Source organism: Siphateles boraxobius, unplaced genomic scaffold (genome assembly GCF_051911475.1).
Source record: "Siphateles boraxobius isolate OS27281-9 unplaced genomic scaffold, OSU_SipBor_1 13, whole genome shotgun sequence".
Lineage (NCBI taxonomy): Eukaryota > Metazoa > Chordata > Actinopteri > Cypriniformes > Leuciscidae > Siphateles > Siphateles boraxobius.
Window position 1 is genome coordinate 11,986,529 of NW_027508733.1, and position 23,929 is coordinate 12,010,457.

The window sequence follows — 23,929 nt, forward strand, 5'->3', positions numbered from 1 at the left end:
GCGCGAGGATATGTTTGGTTGTTAACATTCTGAACGAGCGAATCATTAGTGCTTTGTTCAGGTGTCTGAGATCTAGGATGGGGCGGAGACCGCCATCCTTTTTCGGGACGAGAAAATAGCGGCTGTAAAAACCTGCCCCGCTCATAGAGGGGGAAACAGTTTCCACAGCGCCCTTTTCTATTAATTTGCGCACCTCGGTGCGTAGAACATCCGAACACTCCTTTCTCACTTTCGTTTCGACCACAGTCGTAAAACGTGGTGGTCTGCGAGCGAACTGGAGCGAGTATCCGTGCTTTATTATATTCAACACCCATTTCGGCATATCTGGAATGTTTTCCCATGCCGCTGCGTGTACAGATATGGGCTGAATACAGGCTAGGGGCGGGCCGCTGTGACGTAGGGACCCGGCCAGCGAATCGCCTGACCTCGTAGCTCTCAGAGGCGCGGGCGCGCGCTGAACAGCTGAGTGAATGGTGATTACAACAGCGCGCGCTATGTCTGTAAGACTCGCAGCCTGAGCTGGGGTTGTGTTTGACACTATAGGGACAGTGTTTATAAGTGGGGGTGCATAGACAGTGGTAGGCACACGCGTCACTTTTATAATGTTTCCCGCTTTTACTGGGGATGAATTCATAACTGTGTGAACAGTGCTTGTGTGTAGTGGTGCGTACATGACCGTAGGCACGTGATCTACATTCATGGGGCGTGCAGCCTGAGCTGGGAATGAATTTGGCACTATTTTGACAGTATCTGGGAATGCACACTTTGTGGACATGTGAACCCTTAGTGACACAGGCAGAAAAAGACTCTTTTTGTGTTTTCTGTGTGTCGCCGTAAAAACGGCGTTTGTTTGCAGGTGAGCCAGCTCTGTGACTGGCCCATTGACTGCTGTATAGACATTTCCAGCCGTCAGTACGGGGACTGGGTAATGTTTGAGATTTTGCAGAGAGAGTGGTCCGGCTTTTGCGAGACACGCACTCTCTCTTCTCATTCCTGTGGCTAGGAAGGCTTTCGAGGCTTAGGGTTCAGCACAATCTTGGGCCGAGGACCCCGTCGCTCAGGAGGCGGCTTGTGGTTGTTGGAGCGCGAGCGGCGTCGAGCGTCAGTCTGAGGCGTGGGCTGAGAGGCGGTGGGGGCTGTTCTAGCCCGCTGCGGCTGTGGCGGCCTCTGTCTGCTCTGCGACGAGCTGGAGCGCTTAGGCAGGAAATGGCGCATAGCTTGTGAAGCGTTCTGGGCCTCAGTGAAGCGTTCGGCGAAACCTTTAACTGCCGGTCCAAACAGCCCGCTGGTGGAGATAGGCACGTCGAGAAACGGGGCCTTATCCGCGTCCTTCATCTCCGTCAGAGTCAGCCACAAATTTCGCTCGAGAACAGTCAAATTAGCCATGGCGCAGCCAATAGACTAGGCGGTGGCCTTCGTGGCTCGCAGGGCTATGTCAGTCGCGCTGCGTAGGTCCTTGAAGGTTCCGGGTTCGGGGCCAGACTCGTCCAGGGAGCGGAGAAGCTTGGCTTGGAACACTTGAAGTACCGCCATTGAGTGAAGCGCTGACGCAGCTTGGCCGGCGGCGGCGTAGGCGCGACCAGCGAGAGCCGAAGTAGTGCGGCAGGGCTTCGAGGGGTGGGAAGCCTTGGCTTTCCATCCGGTGGTGGAGGGCGGGCAGAGATGATTGGCCACGGCCTCCTCGAGGGGCGGCGTTCCCTCGTAGCCTCTTTCCTTCGCGCCGTCCACAGAGGAGAGCGACGAAGAAAAAGAAGGCTTCAGACGTGCAGAGTGGGGGGCTTTCCATGACTTGGTGAGTTCGTCGTGAATTTCCAGGAAGAAAGGAGAAGGCCTTTGCCGAGGGGCCTGCTGGCGCCCCTGCAGAAACCACTTGTCCAGTTGGCTTCGGGTTGGTTCTTCGGGATAAGACCAATCGAGCCCGAGGTCCTCCACGGCCTTCGAGAGGATGCGGACAATCTCTGTATCCATAGAGGAGTCCCCACTCGTGTTAGTTAGCGTCGACAGGGCGGGGTCGAAAGTGGAGCCCGGCCAGTCGTCAGATGCAGCGTCGATGGAAAAAGAGTCATCTACTCCCCCGTCGTCCTCGGACGCGCCGAAAGTCACAAGGCCCACCGCTCTGCTAGAGGGGTGTGGGTCCGGCTGAGTGAACTGAACCGGCGGTGGGGAAGACAAGAGCGGCGGTGAAGCACGCGGAGACTGGCTCGGCGTGACGTCACTGAGCTCAGGTTCAGGAAGCCTCTGTGAGCGGCGCTTTTTCGTAACACGCGGCTCAAACAGAGGGGTGTCGGCGATGGGCTTGCTCGCGGCGAAAGCGGCGAAGCGAGCCCGCAGTGCGGAGAGACCCAGGTTGTCACATTCCGGGCATCCGCCCTTGGTCAAAGCAGCGTCTGCGTGGTCCCGGCCCAGGCAGCGAGCGCAGATGATGTGACGATCCCCGTCCGGAAGAAGGTCTCTGCACGACGCGCAGGAAGGCATTTGAAACAACGCCTCAGAAATTTGCTCTTTTACAAATGTCGCGGGGCGAACAGATGTAAATACTTGCGTGTAGCGCGCCGGATGGCTCAGTAGGATGGCGTTCGAAGGCGGCTGAAGATGCCGACGTCCTCGTAGCAATCCCGCTGGTATGCTTTTCCACGGCGGCGAAGGCTTTCAATAATCCGGAGGATTCAGCGAAGAAGGTGTTCGCTGAAGGAGATTAAATCTAAAGAACTCTCATGACGGGGCGCCCAATATATAGCTCTTGGCCACGCCCATCTTGGCGGGCTCTGACGCGCGCGGGCGCTCATTGGTCGCGCATTCAGAGTCGCCCCGTCATTGGTTCGAGCAAGTTGCCGCAGCACAGTCAATGACCGAGCTCCTTCGCTCATTGCTGTCTGCTGTGCAGCTGCAATGCGTTTTACATAAAGACTTCAATATTCTCGAGAAAAGGAGTTTTCCCATAGCGTAAGCTACTTACGCAATAGGAGAGACCTCTCGAAAGGGAACAGTGTTTGTCCTCTAGAATACAATAATGATCAGATAGAAAGATCAAATACACATAGATTAATATCTTTATTTGAACGTTTATTTAAATGACTTACAAATGTGCATAATACTAATTACTAATACATAATACATAATACTAATAGTGAATAATACACGTCACAACACTCATTTTTTTAAGTTGCTACAAGAGTTGATCACAATCAGATTTGATCACAAAAACATGAGCATAAATATGAACATGCACATTAACTCAATACTGGTGTTAAAGGTATAATTCACACAAGAATTACATTCTGTCATCATTTACAACATAACAGGCTGCTGTCACTTTAACCCTTAAAGACCTAGAACATCTGTGGGGCACCTGACTCGTCTGTACTTCTTTATTTTCTAACCCATTATAGCAGTCAGCATCAAGTGCCATATATCATTTTAAACAGATGATATGGACGCATTTACCCTTTTTTTTTATTCAACTCAAACAGAACCTCCTGAAGTTTGGATTTTTTCCTTTAGAAAGTTATACTGGGATATTCTAGATGTCCAGATTAAAATTTGTCGACATTTAACGATCCCTGAGCAAGGTTTGCTTTTATTACAACATTATTATAGTTATAGGCTCTTTTCAGTGAAAAACTGGTGTTTTTTTATTTACTGACAATGCAGATGTGTCCAAAAAAGTTCAGAAAGTAAAGTAAATGGAAACATTGTTTTATAACAATAGAACACTGAAGCAAAGTGACTTTATATATATATATATATATATATATAGTAGTGTAAACACTTGTGTAAACTGTCTTGTGCAACAAAAATACAAACAAGTGTAAAATATTTTCACAAACTATAGAAGTAGTATTTACATTTAGAAATGGGACTTTTGGCTGCGCCAGTTATCTCTATTGGACACAATTGACCGTTCGCAAAGACCACATATGGTCAGTTTCTGGCTAGCTTACCACTAGTACATCTGCAGCCAAGAGGACCGTAGACTGTATTATAATAGGGAAAAAAAGGAGACCATTCCCCATCGTGAACTAGAGGTCATTCTGTCATATTCTTCATGCTGAGACTACCATCCTAGAATTATTTTAAAGGGTTAAGAGCTAGTGCAAGAATCCATTATACTGTTACACATACGTTTTCTCCAACACCCACCCAAGCACAAAAGTGTCTTCACATCAAACTGGACTCGTGGCCTGCTGCATATTTACTCCATCAGGAACCTCACCATTCATCAGTACAATTGCTAAATTATTCATTTGGTTTCATCTAGAATCTGAAAAACAAAGACATTAAAAAAAGGAAGATCTGTAATCAGACATCAAAACTAATGACAAGAATTTACCATAACATTACAAAGGACCAAGTTCAGTCTTGTTTGAGCACTTGTTCTTTTCTAACAAATTAACAAGATTTGTGAACTTAGTCTTACTAACTTGAGTAAATAATGATCTACATCTCACACCAAGTAACATAAGACTTTAATAGAATAGGAATTTAGTGCATATGGAATTCTTGGTCCTTTCTGGAGACTGACTCTAAATGGTAGAATCTACTTCATTATTTGGAAAAAAGCTGTAGATTTAAAAATCATGCTTTTCCCCTTTTGTTGTTTAATTCACGGGACACAGACACCAGTTATTTTGCCAAGAGATCTCTTATTTATTTGACCAAATTATGTAAGACATAGGAGTGACAATGGACCAAACAAAGGTCTTCATTCCAGCATCTCTGTCATCTTTCCCTGTCCTCTGGACAAAGAGGCTCGGTTTTTATACTACTGGCCAAAACAAAACTACATTACCATAGGAACACATACATTACCAGAGGAACATATGTTTCCTAACATTGGAATGTATATCCAATCCCGGTGGAAACTTCATAAACTCTCAGTCTAGGTCTTCCCACACACACTCAAAGTCACCCAAAGTCTCTCTCACCCACATATGTATTCAAGAACACTATGATTCACAAAATACGATGATTACAAATGATTATGAATGTATATAAAAAGTAATAATACAGATACATAATACTACTGATTATGAATATTCATAAAAAGTAATAATAATACTAAAAACAATATTAGATTATGAAATTTTAGTCTTCAAAGCAGAAAGATACTTCCACAGAAGAAATAAAGTTAAGTTTCGCACAACATGACAGCAAGTAAACGATGACAAAATGTTTATTTTTCAAAAAAATAATAAAAATTAAAATAATGAAAAAGTCATATTGGAAGATTTACTCACCACTGACAGTAACACTGCATTCCCAGATAATGTTCTTTCCGCCTCTGCTGCAGAGATTTAGATGATAAACTCCAGTGTCGCTGGTTCTGGTGTCTTTGATGGTGAGAGATCCAGTTTGATGGTGAAGCTCAAGTCTGCCTCTGAATCTCACATCATCACTGTAAAAAGTCTTACTGATGTCTCCATTCATTCCAGTTGTGAGAATTTTATTTTCAAATTTCCACTCCACTTTCTCATGTCTTTCCTTAAAATCAGTGATTAAAACTAAACATTCTCCCGCCATCACTGGCACTGTCTTGGGACCGGACTCACCTGGAGAACAAACAGAAAAATACTCGTACAGACATTGACATGAGACCTCAGTTGAACGTGACCGTGTAATATCACTGGATATAGTCTAAATTTATTGTATTTAATAATTATACTATTCTGTACAATCCAAATTCAGAAAATGAACTACTGCGCTCCGTCTTCTTGATGTGCATGTACGCAAACCGCTCGTTCATTGAAACTTTTTGGAAATGGAAATACTCGCGTGACGTTCTCAAATTTACAGATGATATAACTGTAAAATGTAAGTTATGTGCTGATGAAATATATATGAAACATTTAACAGATGCACACATCTGTCAAAGCAACTGACAGGGAAAGGCAAAGACGTGTTAAAGTATTAGTTTGTCTGAAATACTTGATATAAAGAATTCTTAGCTTGTGTACTTTTCCTGCGGGATCTCACTCCTTGTCCTCCTGTGTGTTTATGATGCCTTTTGTCTATAGAAATATGTTGCTATCACCGTACTACTGTAAAGTGTCGTAATTTGTGAATGATTTCTGTTCACTGTATGCAAACCAGATTAATAGCTAATCAGATTTGTTGTAGATTGGTTCGTTCAGTTGGTTTTGCAAAGCTTTTCATGTTTTAATTTAATTTGGGGCAAGGAGGAGACATATTGTATACATTTTGTTCATCATTTCTTTAGCAATAATAGTACTAAAAGGAAAACGAAAGACTCACAAGACTTGAAAACTCTGAATTTCCTGTATGACGTCCTCTTGCTGCTGATGATCTGTAGATTATACGGTCCAGATGTGATGTCACTGATGCTCAGAGATCCAGTGTTCTTGTTCAGCTTCAGTTTGTCTCTGAATCTCTCGTCTGCATCATATGTCGTCTCTCCGGTCTCTCCGGTCAGTTGAGCGATGAGATTGTCTTGATCTCCAAACATCCACAGGATCAGATCATCTCTCTGTACTTCAGTATCAGGGTTTAGAGTCACATTCTTTCCCCTCATCCCTATTGTCTTCAACACTGTCACAGTTGTGACAGCAGCACAAAGAACCGGAGAAATACAGAGAAAAGGTTTCCATTATGTAAGTGCGTTTGCATGTGAACATCATAGTTTGACAGTACTCCGCAAAGATTATTCAGATAGGGATTTAAAATCAGCTTGAAAATGAACTTTACATATAACTGTCTCAGTTTGCTGCATCAAAAACCATTACTTTTACAGGAAGACTGTAAAATGTTGCTTTATTTACAGAATTCTGCTCTAAATAATGACTGAATGAAATACTCATGGATGTAAGGCAGCAACAGAACGTCCTGGTTGCGTATGCAACCCACCGTTCCCTGAAGGAGGGAACGGAGGACGTAGTCGACGGTCGACTGAAATGGGATCATGCCAGGGAGCCTATTGTCTTCGAGTATTATTGAACGAGCCAATACACATTGGCGTGCGAGATCTGCATCTCACACTCCGCCCCGCAGCGCGGGTATAAATACGGAAGTAAATGCACGCACCATTTGCTTTTCGCTGAGGAGCCGAGCGTAACTCGGAGTCAGCGGTGGTCCAGCGGTAGTGGCAAGGGGACTACGTCCTCCGTTCCCTCCTTCAGGGAATGGTGGGTTACATACGCAAACAGGATTCCCTTTCACTCGATAACGTCAGAGGTAGTCGACGGTCGACTGAAATGGGATCACCCTTTGAACACGCCACTAACGCTGCCACCTTCCAGTGCCTAGACAAAAGCCTTCTGATCCTCCCGACATTTTAGCGGAAAAGGACAGGGCTTATGCCAGGAAGTCGCTGCTGTTCTACAAGACCCCCTCAGTTAGACTTGGTAACACTGGGAAAGCGTGCCCAACATCGGAAGGAAGGGACGCTGCGGAAGCCCAACCAACCCCGAAAAAAGGGGGGGGGGGGGAATACGCATATGAACTGGGCGGAGGACCAGGCAGTATAACATATGGAATATCACTGGGGTGGCTCCAGCCTAGAGAGGGGGGAGGCAACACCGATTTACAGTGACGGCAGGACTCTGCCAAGGGAAAGACACGAGCTCACCTTGGGGAGCCGTATCGTGGAAGAATACACATATGGGGTCGCCGTAGGGACCGCAACACATGGACCCAGCCTAACACGGGTTCCACACTGCATACGAGTGGTAGGCGTAACACCGGACGTTCCACCACGTCCGACGTTGGAGGGGTGCGGAGGAGCTCAACAGGTTCCGGATAAGGGAATTCAACTGGAGCAAAATGGCGCACGTATCCGGTCCGTAGGAGGGGAATGGCGCAGCAAGCCGATACTGAACCGGGGCTCACGGTGTTACTGACTTCTATGAGAAGAGAGCACACGGGAAGCAACCGGTTCGACACGTAGGCTATAGAATCTAGCAAACGTATTAGGTGTTGCCCAGCCCGCAGCTCTACAGACATCTGTCAGTGAGGCACCCTGTGCCAACGCCCAAGAAGCGGCAACACTCCTTGTGGAGTGAGCTCGCAGTCCGGGGGGACAGGGTTCACCTTGGGACTCATACGCCAAGATGATGGCATCCACTATCCAGTGGGCCAACCTCTGCTTGGAGACAGCCTTTCCCTTCCGCTGATCTCCGTAACAGACGAAGAGCTGCTCTGAGGTCCTAAAGCTTTGCGTTCTGTCCACGTATAAGCGCAGAGCGCGAACGGGGCAGAGAAAAGCCAGGGCTGGGTCTGCCTCCTCCGGGGGCAGCGCTTGCAGGTTCACCACCTGGTCCCGAAAGGGGGTGGTAGGAACCGTGGGCACATATCCAGGCCGGGGTCTCAGGACATCGTGAGAGTTAGCCGGCCCGAATTCCAGGCACGATTCGCTGACCGAAAATGCGTGCAGGTCCCCTACCCTCTTGATGGAGGCCAAAGCAAGCAGGAGAACTGTCTTTTGGTACAGAATTTTTAACTCTGCTACCTGCAAAGGCTCGAAGGGCGTTCTCTGCGGTTAGCACCAGAGATCAGTCCCAAGAGGGTATAGAGGGGGGGCGAGGCGGATTCAATCTCCTCGCTCCCCTCAGGAACCTGACGATCAGATCATGCTTCCCCAGGGATTTCCCGTCTACTGCATCGTGATGTGCGGCAATAGCGGCAACATACACTTTGAGGGTGGAGGGGGACAGCCGACGCTCCAAAGCCTCTTGCAGGAAAGAAAGCACGAAAATGATCGAACACCTTCGGGGGTCTTCTCTGTGAGAAGCACACCACTCAACGAACAGGTTCCACTTCAGGGAGTAAGCAAGCCTCGTAGAGGAAGCTCTCGCTGAAGTGATGGTATCTACGACTGCCTGTGGTAGATTACCTAGAACCTCCGCGTCCCGTCCAGGGACCACACATGGAGTCTCCAAAAGTCTGGACGCGGGTGCCATATGGTGCCCCGTGTCCCTGAGAGAGTAGGTCCTCTCTCAGATGAATGGGCCCGGGAGGAGCTGTCGAGAGGAGAAAAAGTTCGGGGAACCAGGTTCGGTTGGGCCAATAAGGCGCAACTAGCAAAACCTGCTCCTCTTCCTCCCTGATTTTGCACAGTAGTTGTGCCATCTGGCTCACTGGGGGAAAAGCATACTTGCAGAGGCCCCGGGGCCAGCTGTGAGCCAGTGCATCCGTGCCGAGGGTCCCCTCGGTGCGGCAATAAAACAACTGGCAATGGGACGAGTCCGGAGAGGCAAACAGATCTATCTGTGCGGCCCCGAAGTGATCCCATATCAGCTGGACCGCCTGGGGATGGAGTCGCCATTCCCCGGAGGCCACAATCTGTCGTGAGAGCTCGTCGGCGGCACGATTGAGCAGGCCAGGGATGTGAACGGCACGAAGCGACCTCAGATGCTTCTGACTCCATAGGAGGAGGTGGTGGGCGAGTTGTGACATGCGACGGGAACGTAGCCCACCTTGGCGGTTGATGTACGCAACGGTCGCCGTGTTGTCCGTTCGGACCAGTACATGCTTGCCGAGCAGCTTCGTCTTGAGGCGTCTCTCAAAGCAAGGAGCACTGCTAACAACTCGAGGCAGTTGATGTGCCAATGCAGGTGGGACCCCGTCCAGGTGCCAGCTACTGCATGCCCTTTGTACGTAGCCCCCAGCCGGTGTTGGAGGCATCTGTGGAAACCACAGCATGCCTGTACACACCGGCCCGGAGAAACGAAAGGTCCGACCACGGGCTGAGGGTTTGGAGGCAGGCCGGGGTGATTTTCACACGGAGCATGCCTCTCTGCCACGCCCACCACGGGACTCGGTCGCGAAGCCAGTGCTGGAGTGGTCTCATATGAAGCAGGCCGAGCGGTGTAACTGCGGCTGCGGCTGCCATATGCCCCAGGAGCCTCTGAAATTGTTTCAGAAAAACCACTGTACTGCTCTTGATGAGATTCAGGCAGTTCAGCACCGACCGGGCGCGATTCTCTGTGAGGCGCGCCGTGTGTTGGACCGAGTCCAGCTCCAAACCGAGAAAAGAGATCCTCTGCACGGGGGCGAGTTTGCTCTTCTCCCAGTTGACCTGAAGACCCAACTGGCTGATGTGCTGGAGCAGCAAATCCCTGTGTTCGAATAACTGCTCCCGAGACTGCGCTAGTATGAGCCAGTCGTCGAGATAGTTGAGAATGCGAATGCCACGTTCTCTCATGGGAGCGAGGGCTGCCTCCGCGAGCTTCGTAAAGACACGGGGTGACAGGGCCAGCCCGAAGGGTAGGACTTTGTACTGATACGCCTGACCCTCGAACGCGAAACGCAGGAATGGCCTGTGTCGCGGCAGGATGGAGACATGAAAGTACGTGTCCTTCAGGTCTATCGCTGCAAACCAATCTTGGGGACGGACACATTGGAAGATGCGTTTCTGCGTTAGCATTCTGAACAGGAGCTTGTGGAGGGCCCGGTTCAGGACTCGCAGGTCCAAGATTGGTCGTAACCCACCACCTTTCTTGGGTACAATGAAGTACGGGCTGTAAAAGTCGGTCTTCATATCAGCTACAGACACCGGCTCTATTGCGTCCTTCGCCAGCAGGACAGCGATCTCCGCGCGCATGACAGGAGCAGATTTGCTTGACACCGAAGTGTGGCGAATGCCACTGTACCTGGGCGGACTCCGGCGGAACTGAATCGTGTAGCCGAGCCTGATGGTACGGAGGAGCCAGCTGGACGGGGTTGGAGAGCACTTTCCAGGCCTCGACGAACCGGACCAGGGGGACCAGAGGCACCACAGGCATACCCGGGGTGGGGCACCGAGGTGTAGGACAGGGACCCGGCTCGGAAGGCCCGTGGGCGGCCCGAAGCGGGGTCTGAGTGAGCCGCGCTGCACTTACCTGACTCCACGGGGCAACAGAGGATGGGTGAGAAGGCGGATGACCGGGTCCTCGAACGCATCGTGTTGCCGGCTGGGCGAACAAGAGGGGGCTGGGGGGAGCAAGGCTGTTCCACAGGGTCGCAAACCGCCAGCCTCGCCCTCTTGAGACCCAGGGACGGAGAAATTCGCTCTTTCGACAATTTGGGTACCACTGGACTCCGGAGAGCCAATGGTGGAACGGTGACCATCTGAAGAGCTAGTCCCCCCATCCCTGGGTGGCCTGTCTCAGGAATGCATCTGACACTCGCCCCCTGGCTGGGCAGTGACTGAGAAAGACCGGGCGGCCTGCCTGCTGCTGGTTCTACGCTGGGGCCTGGGTGAAGGCTGTTGCGGAGACCCCGCGGAACCGGAGGCAGCGGCAGGGGGACGCCCTCGGCGACGAACGGGCGGAGGGACTATCACCGGCGGCAGGGTGGAGGCAACAGCGGGCCGCCGGGATAGGGTGTGTCGGGGAGCCTCCGTCCGAACCTGGGTGGCAGAGAACTGTTGGGCGCAGCTCTCCGCCACGTCGCCGAACCACCCAACATGGGAAATTGGGGAGTCCAGGAACCGAACCTTGTCCGCATCCGCCATCTCAACCAGGCTGAGCCAAAGATGGCGTTCCAGGACCACCAAGGTGGACATCGCTAGACCGACCGCACATGCCGCGACACTCGTACCCCGGAGGCCGAGGTCAATGGCAGTGCGGAGCTCACTCATGAGCGCCCGGTCTAAACTACCCTCGTGCATGTCCCTGAGTGTCTTGGCCTGGTAGACCTGCAACAACGCCAAGGCATGCAAAGAGGAAGCGGCTTGCCCGCAAGCTCTGTAAGCTCTGACCGCCAATCCTGACGCGAACTCACAGGCCCGCGAGGGGAAACAAGGATCCCCCATCCAGGATGCAGCGGCCGTTGGACATAGGTGAGTCGCAACAGACCGCTCCACTGGAGGGATAGCCTCATAACCCTTCACCGCTCCTCCGACAAGGGTAGTGAGGGAGGAAGAACTACTTAAGTCGTTTTCAGCAGTAAAAGGTGCCATCCACGACCAAGTAAGCTCTTCATGCACTTCGGGAAAGAAGGGCACTGGGGCGGCGGGCTGAGAACCAGCACGGCCCTCCCCGAGATACCAATCATCCAACCGAGACTGAACAGGACACGGTGGAGGGTTCCACTCAAGCCCGACAGCCTCGGCGGCCCGTTTCAGCATAGCTGAATTCCAATTCTGGATCCGGCTCAGGCAACATTGAACTCCCAGAGGGAGACAACGCAGCCGAGTCGTCATCTCCAGAAGTCAGCTCACCCTCCGATGCTGCAATCGACATCCTGTCCTCCAGGAGAGCCCCGAGTGAAACCGCTGGCCGACCCATTACAGATGGACCAGCGGACAACACCGGAGGCTCCAATGGCAGCAGTGGAAGGGAAGGGGTGAGGAGCCCACAGGGAATGGTTACCGGGCGGGACATCCAACACTACCCTCCGGGCACCCATCCCACACAGCACCCATGCAGGGTGGGGCGTGGTAATGGGGACTCGCTCTCCGCGAACGAAGGCGAGTCTCGCCCTCAACACTGCGACAGTCATGTTCCCACAGTGAAAACATGAGCTGTCCACAAAAGCTGTCTCAGCGTGCTGTAAGCCCAAACACGTGATACAACAATTGTGACCATCAGAGAGAGACAGGGAACGACCGCACCCAGAAACGCACGGGCGGAATGACATCTTGAAAAAGACGCAAACTCACCCGTGTTGCTCTTTTAGGAAGTGAAAAACTCTCACCAGTGCCGGAGCACACAGGGGAATGACCGCGGCAACACTAACACAGGAATGGTGCACCCTGTGTCAGTGAAGCACTCACTTTCTCGCCCTCAACCGACCGTCAGACAAACAAACACAAACAGAAACTTGGTTGCTGTGAGAACAGCAGTTGAGAGCTTGAAGCTCGCGATCACCGCTGCACTCGCGCTGCAAACACCGACACCAGGAGAGACTTCCCAAAGAAGCGCCGACACACTCACTCGTTGTGCAACAACACTCTTCAGATCCAGACATGAAGCTCGGCTCCGAAGCGAAAGGCAAATGGAGCGTGCATCTACTTCCGTATTTATACCCGCGCTGCGGGGCGGAGTGTGAGATGCAGATCTCGCACGCCAATGTGTATTGGCTCGTTCAATAATACTAGAAGACAATAGGCTCCCTGGTGTGATCCCATTTCAGTCGACCGTCGACTACGTCTGACGTTATCAACTGAAAGGGAACTGTTTATTTGACAATGCAGTTCAGTGGGAGATTTTAAAAAAGTAAAAAAAAAAAAAAATATATATATATATATATATATTTTATTATGCAATCAAATACTTACAAGTGACTGATACAACAAAAAAACAGCAAGGCCACATACATAAACATAAACACAAAACATACATAACAGCCAACGTGTGTGTGTGTGTGTGTGTGTGTGTGTGTGTGTGTGTGTGTGTGTGTGTGTGTGTGTGTGTGTGTGTGTGTGTGTGTATGTGTGTGTGTGTGTAAATATCTTAACAGAGGAACATCTTACAGATACAACAGACATAATAAAAATTAAAAAAATTAATAATAATAAATAAAAACATATTGATGACATGATGATGATGATGATGATGATGATGATGATGATGATAGTAAAAATAATAACTGGAGGACGAGGAAGATATGATAATATAGTCTTATATTTGAATTTGAATTTATTGAAAGGATAGCCCCTTGAGATGTAACATCTCATTTTCAAGAGGGTCCTAAAAACATAAGCAATATACAGCACAGACAACATAAAACAAAACAACATTACAAAAAAAAACTACAAAAACAAAAGCCTGCTTCCCACACTCTTGTGGGCTTCCCACACCCGCAACATAGTTTCAGTACAAAATCTCAGCATCATACAGCATCGACATAGAGCAACATAATAACAGCAAAAGATCCTCAAATGAATCTCAAGTACAGAGAGAAAACAAAATAAAATCAGAAACATAGACAAGTTTTTTTAAGATAAGAGAATAGGCATGACCTAAAGCGATTAAGAGAGGTAATAGATCTCAGAGAAACAGGAAGATTATTCCAGTCAAAAGGGGCTTTATACAGAAATGACCTACGTCCAACTACAGTAACAGTTTTTGGAACAAAGAAAAAAGGATGTTGGGAATGTCTAAGAGAGTAGGGAGATCTATATGGAATCAAAAGTTCATTCAAATAAGAAGGACAAACAAAATAATCACATTTAAAGATAAACAAAAACCAATGAAATTGTCTTCTGGATTTAGGATGCAACCAATTAAGCTACTCGTACATATGGCAATGATGAGTACGATATAGACACCTTAACACAAATCTGCACAAAGAATTATAAACAACATTAAGAGGCTTAAGATAAATATCATAGGTATTTTGGTAAACAGTATCAGCATAGTCGATAAGAGGAAATATTAACTGAGAAACAATTATTTTCCTGTCTTGAAATGTAAAGCAATTAATTGAGCAATAAAGTAAGCGCAGGCAGTGATAAGTTATTTTAATAATATAATCTATATGGGGCTTAAAAGAGAGTTCTGAGTCGATCCAAAGGCCGAGATATTTAAATGCATTGACATTCGAGAGATAAGCCGTCATCAACAATAATATTCAAATCAAAAGTGTTCGAATGACAACGACGCAACCCAAACATCATACAGCAAGATTTCCTCTTATTTAATGTAAGCATATTGCTATGACACCATTCTTGAACCAAATTAAAGTCGAGTTGTAAAGAGTTCTGAATTTGTGACAGATCAGAGCTAGAGGTATAAATTACCATGTCATCGGCATAAAGATGCACCGAACAGTTTAAACATATCTGAGGTAAATCATTAATAAAAATAGAAAAAAGTAATGGTCCAAGAGAGGAACCTTGTGGAACACCTTTTTCAACAATTACATAATCTGACTGAAAACCTTGAAAAACAACACATTGACGTCTGTTGTGAAGATAAGCATTAAACCAGAGAAGAGCATCTCTAGTTAAACCAATTGTATACAACTTATCAAGAAGAAGATAATGATTAACCATATCAAAGGCCTTAGAAAAATCTATGAAAATGGCACCTGTTGCTTGGCCTTTGTCAATGGACGAGAGCACATCATTCGTAAATTTTAACAGAGCAGTCGTAGTGGAAAAATTAGGTCTAAAGCCTGACTGTAACGGAGATAAAATGTGAAATGAATTAATAAATGCTGATAGTTGATTAAATATTAATTTCTCAAAGATTTTTGCAACAGCACAAATAATAGAAATTGGCCGATAATTATTGACATCAGATGAGTCTCCACCTTTGAACAGTGGAGTAACTTTTGCACATTTCCATATAGACGGAATAGAACAAGTAGTTAATGACAAATTAAATAAATCTGCTAGAGGATACATTAATACATGAGCGGCGGATTTAACAAATTTAGCTTCTAAATCATCAGGACCAGCACTACTATTTGTTTTTAGATCACAGATAACATAGTAGACATCGACAGGCATAATCTTCTTAAAGGAAAATGATCCGTTAACAGTAATTGAATTTAATGGTGCAGCAGTATAGGAGTCATTACATTTAATATTTTTAATCAAGCTTTTTTTAGATTTATTTAACAGATTACTCAGCCGATTCCAAAACTGTTTAGGGTTATGAAAGTTTTGAGAAAGGCGATCTTTGTAATAATTAGCTTTTGCATTCCTTGTTTCCAATTTAGATAAGTTCCTCAGATGTCTGTATTTTTCCCAATCAATAGGATCCCTGGTATTTAGCCCATGCTTTATCTCTTTGCTTAAAAAGTTTAACAAGATTAGAACTAATCCAAGGTAAATGTCTGCCTTTAACTCTAACAGTTTTCACAGGGGCGTATTTATTTATTATATTTATAACTTCCGAATGAAAAAAATGTGTTGCATCCTCAACAAAAGGAATTAACTGAAACCTATTCCAGTTTATATCAATTAGATCTTGAATAAAATTGTCAATATTCATATTTTTACACTGTCTCAGAGTTATGTATCTAGGTGGAGAACTTGGAATTTTAATTTTTCAGACACAGTAAATAATCGAATGATCACTTAAACACTCTGACAATACACCAGATTTAATTATCCTCTCGGGGTTAGTAACGAATATCCAGTCCAACAAAGATGAAGAGCGATGGTCAACTCTGGTAGGCACATTAATTAATTGACAGAGGTTTATACTACCAAGTAAATTTTTATCATTAAAGGTTCTCTAAGCGATCCTGGGTGACGTCACTTCTTGTTGACGTTCGAACTATTGTCAAACAAAACGGAGGCTAGCTAGACCCTCCCTCCTCCTCATCCGCGCACTAACCCCCCAAACCCTTCTTGTCGGTTATTGGCTGGAACAGTTTGTTATGTTTCGTGGTGCGGGTAAGCCCAGTTTGTTTTTGTTGCCGTTTGTGGAGCCTGGGGTGTCTGCAGAGACCGCGTTTTTTTACAGTGTGTTCAGGGGACAGGCAGCTAGCGGATAGTGAGGAGATGTTTGCTGTATGTGACAAAAAATGTTTTGGCCTAAAAAACGCGTGACATCGCTTAGAGCACCTTTAACAGAGGAACGATCCAACCAGTTCTTGTTAAAGTCACCCAGAATAATCAATTCATTGTGCTTCTCAAGGGAGTTAATCGTTGACAGAATACACATCGTAGAGTCAGACGGAGCAGAGGGTGGCCTATAAATATTACCAATAGTTAAATTTTTGTTTGCATGAAAAGTAACTTTAACAAAAAGACACTCAAAATTAACAGGATCTATGCTAGGAATAACACATTCTGAAGCTAGGATGGAAGAAACATAAGTTGCCACCCCACCACCTCTGGAGGTTCTGTCAGATCTGTACAAAACATAGTCCTCAATTTTGATCACATCATCAGAGATGTTGTTGTGTAGCCAGGTTTCTGATATAGTGATGATATTAGGTTTATAAAGAAAAACCCAGGCTCTGAGGAGATCTATTTTTGAGACAAGACTCCTAATGTTAAGGTGAATAACCTTTAAACCTTTAACAGATTCAATTGTACTAATAAAGACAATTCAACCAACCAAATAATGAACTATAGAAGAAAGGAAGGGGTGGAGAGAAAAATGCAGCAAATTGAGCAAACACACAAACACTACATACACACACACACACGGACCACACACACATGAAAAAAATAAATAATAATAATTGAAGATCGAGAAGAAAATAAGGCAAATATGCCCCATATTCAGACTGCATGCAGCGATAATATTATAAAAATAAAAAGGACTAAACGGATGTAAGGTCAAAAGATAAATATATAAATTATAATAATAATAAAAAAAGATACAAAGTGCATCATTGCACCAAAAAATATAATTCCATTGATTTCGCCGCTTTGTAACCAATATTTAGACCATATAAATGGTCTAATTTGAAGAGAAGATGAATCAACAAACACATTTTCAAAGCATACACTAACAAAAAAGTTAGTTACAGAGCGGAGAGTACATAATCATGGGGATACAGAAAGATCTCGAAAGAAAGTCTCTGCCTCCTCAGAACTACGAAATAGTTTAGGTTTTCCATGCACCATCACCCTCAACGTACAGGGATACAGCAAAGAGTATTTAATATCCACAGCACGGAGATTCTTTTTCACAGCATCAAACTGCCGACGCTTCTTGATCAGACTAGCACTAAAATCCGGATAAATGAAGACTCGAGTACCTTTGTAGAGTAGTTCTTTCTTCTCCCTGGCCAAACGTAGGATCTTTGCCTTGTCCTGAAAATGCAGAAACTTGACCAAAATAGGTCTGGGCACAGGCCTGGATCCAGAACTAAATGTAGGAGAGCGATGGGCCATCTCAACAGCCGGTGCAGCAAAGGATTGATCTCTGCCGAGAAGCAGCGGAATCAGCTTATTCACAAAGACGATCACATCACTACTCTCAATCTTTTCGGGCACATTGATGAACCGAAGATTACATGACCGACTTCTGTTCTCAGCGTCGTCAACTTTGTCCTTCAAGTAGGTATTCTCTTTTCAAGTGTTTGCACACGTTTCGACAGGTCTTCAAAGTTATCTTCGTTAGAGCTCACCCTGTGTTCAAGCTCCGAGATTTGATCACACAATGAAGATAAAGATCCGTGAATGCTGGTAAGGCTAGTTTGTATGATCTCAGTTTTTGAATCAAGGTGGGCAGTCATTTCAACTTTAATTAGCTGTATTGTGTCCCAAATTGTTTGTAGTGAGATCTCGGCTTGATTCATTGCTGGAGTGAGTCGCGATAGAAGAAAAAATAATATAACAGAAAACTTAGAGACTTAAGTGCTCAAAGTAAATATAAAATGGTTAAAGGTAACAGTTATAACCTAGTCCAAATTACAGAGCAGTCGAATAACACAGCAGACGCTCATGCTAACGCGGCCATCTTGTAAATTATGCAATTATCTTATAAAATAATACAATAATAGTAATAGTAGTAGCAATAATAATAGCAACTAGACTTCTCATCAGGAATGAGGGGGAGGTTGGAGGACAAGGAAGAGGACAAATATAACAATAATAATAGTAGTAATAATAGTAATAACAATAATAAGGCTATTACCTCCTGATCCCTCCTTGGCCATGGCATAAGTTAGCCCCCCGCCCACGCCACACTACAATGGGCCACCATGAAGAAGCGCTCCGGGGCCAAAGGCATCACCTAGAACAATCCCGGCTGCCACACACATGCCATGCTTAGCCTGTTTGTTTGCTGTCTTTTTTTTTTTTCTTCCCTTTTATTGGGATTTTATTGGAGAGAGAGAGAGAGAGAGAGAGAGAGAGAGAGAGAGGGAGAGAGAGAGAGAGAGAGAGAGAGAGAGAGAGATATAAAAGAGTAAATTGGAATGCTATTTGGCCCTAAATGGAACATATTGGCAGGACACCTGAGTAAAGTGAGGGACCCTAAACTGAGAAAAGTCCTGAGCATGTACAGACTCAGTGAACACAGTCTGAGCATAGAGACAGCCAAACACAGACAGACCTGGCTGCCGAAGGAGCACACACACACACACAAACGCGGCTGCCGAAGGAAGAGCACCTGCGCGCTCACTGCGCGCACACACACACGCGGCTGCCGAAGGAAGAGCACCTGTGCCCTCACTGCGCGCACACACACAAACACACACACGGCTGCTGAAGGAAGAGCGGCTGTGCCCTCACCGCGCACGCACACACACACACACGGCTGCTGAGGGAAGAGCGGCTGTGCCCTCACTGCACACACACACACACGGCTGCCGAGGGAAGAGCGGCTGTGCCCTCACTGCACAGAGAATCAAGTGGAAAGAGAGCTCCACTTTTTGACATCCCACCAGAAAAACTTCCATCAGAAATCAAATATGGACAAACTCCCAGTCCTGCTAGGAGAGCCCAGATAGTTCAAACCTGGCTACCAGCTATGTGAGGTCCTGTCACGAAAAAAGAGCCTCCGGCAGGACAGAGCTACCAACTATTCACCTAGAGACACTGATAGAAATATTAGAAAATTAAACATTTTAATTGCTATGTTTATTTTCATGTAAAAGATTTTTTCCCTCCCTGTCAGGGTTTGAGGCAGGTGGAAGTGGCGAGGACTCAAGTGCAAGCCATGTGCTTGCACCAAACATGACTAAAACACAAGCACATGGCCAGTAAAACAAATCACAAGTCATGTGCTAACACAAAACTAGACATGAACATGCAGCCGATGAGAACACTCATAAGCCATGTGTTCACACAGAACATGACAACATGAAAGCACACAGCCAGTGATAAACAAGCTGCTACACAGCACAAGACAAAACATGACATTAAAGCACATAAAAAAAGGCACACAGACAAGACAAAACAGGAGTGTCAGGGCTCTGTCACAAAACCAAGAAATATACTAGACAGAAGTGACAGAACCCTGACACTCCCCTTACCTCAAACAATTAATAATTTTAAAGTATTTAATTAGGTTTAATTAGGTCTCTCCTAACTTTAATCTTAGTGTGTGTTCACATTCAGGGTTTGGTTCAAATTAACAAATCAAATAAAAAAGAAAGACTTGAGATACTCACCTCTGACAGTAACATTGTATCTCTCGATCTTGGTCAATTTACTGCTGATGATCTTCAGAGTATAAACTCCTGCGTGTTCAGTTGTGATGTTTGTGATAATCAGAGATCCAGTCTTCTCGTCCAGCTGCAGTCTGTCTCTGAATCTGCTATCAGCAACGCCAAATGTGGAGATCTTTCCAATCCCTCCTTTGATTTCAGCTATGGGAGTGTTTTCATCTCCAAACAGCCACAGCAACTCATCTTTTCTCTGTATTACAGCATTAGTCTTTAGAGTGACAGACTCTCCCTCCTTGGCTGACACTTTCTTCACTTTATATCATGGTAGCAAATAGAAACAGAGAAATTAGGAGATTATGTGACGTGTGTCAGTAAAGACTCATTGAGGATGTTTGTGTGTGTGTGGTTATGGTTGTGTGTGTGTACTGCTATTGGTAAGAACAAACTACAAAAAAAATATTTTTAACAAATACAACGTACATTTATGAGCCAAAACATAAATGACCAGTCACAGGTGAAGCAAATATCTTTGATCATCTCTTAACAAGGCCACATATTAAGGTCTGGATAGATTAGATGGTAAAGCAAACAATCAGTTCTCAATCAATGTGTTGATGCATGAGAAACGGGCAGCAATAAAGATCTGATTGACTTTAACAAGGGCCTTATTGTTATGGCAAGGCGACTGGGTTAGAGTATTTCTGAAACAGCAAGGCTTGAGTGTGTTCTCCCGGTCAGCAGTAGTGAGGATTTTCCAAGCCAACAAAAGGTCTATTGTAGCACAAGTAACAACATTTTAATTATGGTTAAGCTAGGAATCTGTCACAACACACAGTGCATCACACTCTGCTGCCTAGCCGCAGACTAATCAGTGTGCCAATAGGGGCTTTCGCACCGGATAGTTCTAGGAACCAGCCGCCAGGATCTTTCCCAGAGAACTAGGAGCGTTTTCCTGGTTGCATTCGCACCGCCATTAGGTACTCTGAAGTGGCGTAAGCCGCGCTTGTTGTTGTGACTTATTTTGACGGCGCGGCGGACTTTCACTTTGACGGCGATGAGAGCGCCAGAGCACACAGTGATTGCATTCTCCATGTTCATTAGTTTATGATCTGTCTAACACTCCTGTCTAATACGTTATTAGACAGAACTGTTTAGACACTAATGAAAAGTTATTAGAGTTTGCCGTGTGGTTGATGACCACACTCTCAGAAAAAAAAGGTACAAAAGCTGTCACTGTGGCGGTACCTTTTCAAAAGGTACACATTTGTACCTAAAGAGTGCATATTAGTCCCTCAAACGTACATATTAGTACCTAAATGGTACATATTCAAACCCTTTTGAAGGGTACTGTCCCAGTGATAGCTTTTGTACCTTTTTTTCTGAGAGTGCAGTGTTGCTAGCTGAGCAGGAATACATGTTTCACGAGTTCACACCTACAAATAAGTCAGATAGAATAAATGCGTATTTGGCGTGCTGTCCGAGGAGAGGGCTCCGGGCTCGGTATGCGCCCCGAACCCAGAGTTTTTAATGGTGGGTGCTGGTTTTTCGAGTGTGTTCGGCCAATCGGCGTACACAAACGTCCCGGATAGTTCCTATTGTGCTGGTTTAGACCGAATCTGAAGTAGGAGCTATATTAGTTCCTAGAACTAAAATCGTTGCTAGTCCCTGCGGTGCAAACACGCCAAAAACCGGGAACTTCCACCAATAGCTCTCTAGGAACTATGAAAGATTCAAAAGTGACAGCACCAGAAGGAACTGTGGGACAATTACACGCCGGTGAAGGGAGTGATGCTCTGCGAAATATTCTGCTGTGAAACCCTGGGCCCGGCCAACATGCTGAGGAGTTCAATGTGTTTCCCTGGCCTACAAATTCATCAGTGGGCGTATTACAGAAACTTTCTATCTTATGTCTTAAGTTAAGATCTGACAAGTTTATTTATTTATTTTTTACAAATTCGTATTAAGCAAATATTAAGTTGTTTTAAGATTCTTATCCTATCTTACAAAATCTGATCTGTAGTTAGGAAATCTTGAACCCCTCCATCGAGTTCCGTAATCAACTCTCAGGTCTTTTACTAAGCAACCAACAACGCACAAACAGCTGTGATGTAAAACGGAAAAACTGGAGAATGGAAAAACAAAATAAGTGGTGCTTTTCTATTAAGTGAAATTTTGATAAGCTTGGTAGAAAGGCAAAGCCTTATTCTTATATTTCATAGGAGTCTGTAATTATTTGTGAGTTTTGTTGTCAAAGTGCAGTACACCATTTGGGTGTTCACAAAGTCTTTTCACCATCAAACATCGCTGTTCTTCATCTTGTATCATTAATAAATGTGACACCATTCTCAGACAGGGCTATTATTATGTGATTTTTACAGTTGGCTTTTGAAGTTAGGACACCATTGGGCTTGTCCTAAAGTTAAGACCGTTTTTAGGATTTTTTTGTGGAGTTAGGATGCTTCTGTAATACTCTTTTCCTATCCGTAGTTAAGATAAAATTATGCACTTAAGAAATGTCATTTTGTAATTGCTTTTGTCCTCAATGAGGTCTTATCTGAAAATGCCATGGTTACCAAACCGATAAGATAGGATTCTAAAGTTAGGATCTTTCTGTAATGCTCCCCAGATCTCAATCCAATTGAGCATCTGTGGGATGTGTTGAACAAACAATTTGACCCATGCCAGCTCCACCACACAAACTAGAGGACTTGAGGGATCTGCTGCTAATGTCTTGGTGCTGCAGGACACCTTCAGGGCTCCAGAGCTCATGCATCGGCAGGTCAGAGCTGTTTTGGCAGCACGTGGAGGACCAACAGCATTTCAGGAAGATGATCATAATGTTTTGGCTCATTATTTATGATTAACTTGGCCAGTAATTTCCTGTTTTGCATCAATTCGTCATTTTGTACACTATAACATTTAACTAATTGAGGAAAATACAAAATGAATAACACATAACAGTAATTCAATTTGCACTTTAACTATTAAAATGCAGTTGTGTTCATGTCGATGAATCACACAAAGATAAATAATCAAAATAAACTACTCACAATTTATGGCAACTTTGAATCTCTCGTTTATGGTTCCTCTGTTGCTTCTGGTAATCTGTAGCTTATAAAGTCCAGAGTGTTCAGTTCTCGTGCTCTTGATGGTCAGAGATCCAGTCCTCTTGTCCAGCTTCAGTTGGTCTCCGAATCTCCCATCAGTAGCTTCACGTGTTTTACGTCCAAATATGTACTTTTCGGTCATTTGAGCTATGAGAGTGTCTTCATCTCCAAACATCCACAGGATCACATCATCTTTCTGTATTTCAGTATCAGGGTATAAAGTGACCGGTTCTCCCTCCACCAATGATATCAATGTGACTTAATTTGTGACGTATAAAAAGAGAAAAATACAAAGAAAATGTTTCTATTACATCAAGTTTGCCAAGTGTAACCAGCCAGTCTATTTGAAGTCAACAACTATAGTATAGAACAATATATCCTCGAAAACATTACCCCCACATCTCGCCCAGTCCCTTCATTAAAGGTTTACTAAAGGCTCATTAAACGGACTCATTCTTAGTTTCAATCTGTGTGTTATCACATAAATCTCCCTCACTGTCTGTAACCATTCTGCAAGTGTCGTGGCATTTTCTACTTATCAGCATCTAGGAGTATTCATAAAATATACATATTCTTTTCTCACTCCATTTTAAAACTGGCTTAACTCCCAAAATTGATATTGAGGAGTCTCATAACAAACTAACTTAAGACATTTTATTCATGAGCAAAAATACAGTTGACCAATAAGGATCTAGAATTATGGGACCATTTGAAAAATAGAGTATGCTTTTTATTTTCTGAATAAGGAGGACATTTTTCATGAGAAGTTTGTATAAATACGAATAGTGTACGCAATTGCTAGTGAATAAGACCCAATGTTCCTTCGCAAGTAACTTGTAATTATATGCTTCAACCGCTAG

At 45.2% G+C, this 23,929-nt stretch overlaps 2 protein-coding genes across 3 annotated transcripts in view; one reads left to right on the top strand and one right to left on the bottom strand.

Annotated features, from left to right (window-relative positions):
- The window catches only part of LOC143735469 (uncharacterized), a 204,678-nt gene that overhangs the window by 20,826 nt on the left and 159,923 nt on the right, over positions 1 to 23,929 (top strand). The window lies entirely within an intron of this gene.
- Positions 3,914 to 23,929, bottom strand: part of LOC143735403 (cell adhesion molecule CEACAM3-like) — a 37,517-nt gene continuing 17,501 nt past the window's right edge. For both annotated transcript variants that reach the window (XM_077225519.1, XM_077225518.1), the window contains 5 exons: positions 23,013 to 23,327; positions 19,966 to 20,274; positions 6,253 to 6,546; positions 5,238 to 5,549; positions 3,914 to 4,261 (listed from right to left, as the gene is read on the bottom strand). In XM_077225519.1, the coding sequence (XP_077081634.1) occupies positions 4,251 to 4,261; positions 5,238 to 5,549; positions 6,253 to 6,546; positions 19,966 to 20,274; positions 23,013 to 23,327 (1,241 nt within the window). In that variant the 3' untranslated portion in view covers positions 3,914 to 4,250. The remainder of the gene's footprint in view (positions 4,262 to 5,237; positions 5,550 to 6,252; positions 6,547 to 19,965; positions 20,275 to 23,012; positions 23,328 to 23,929) is intronic.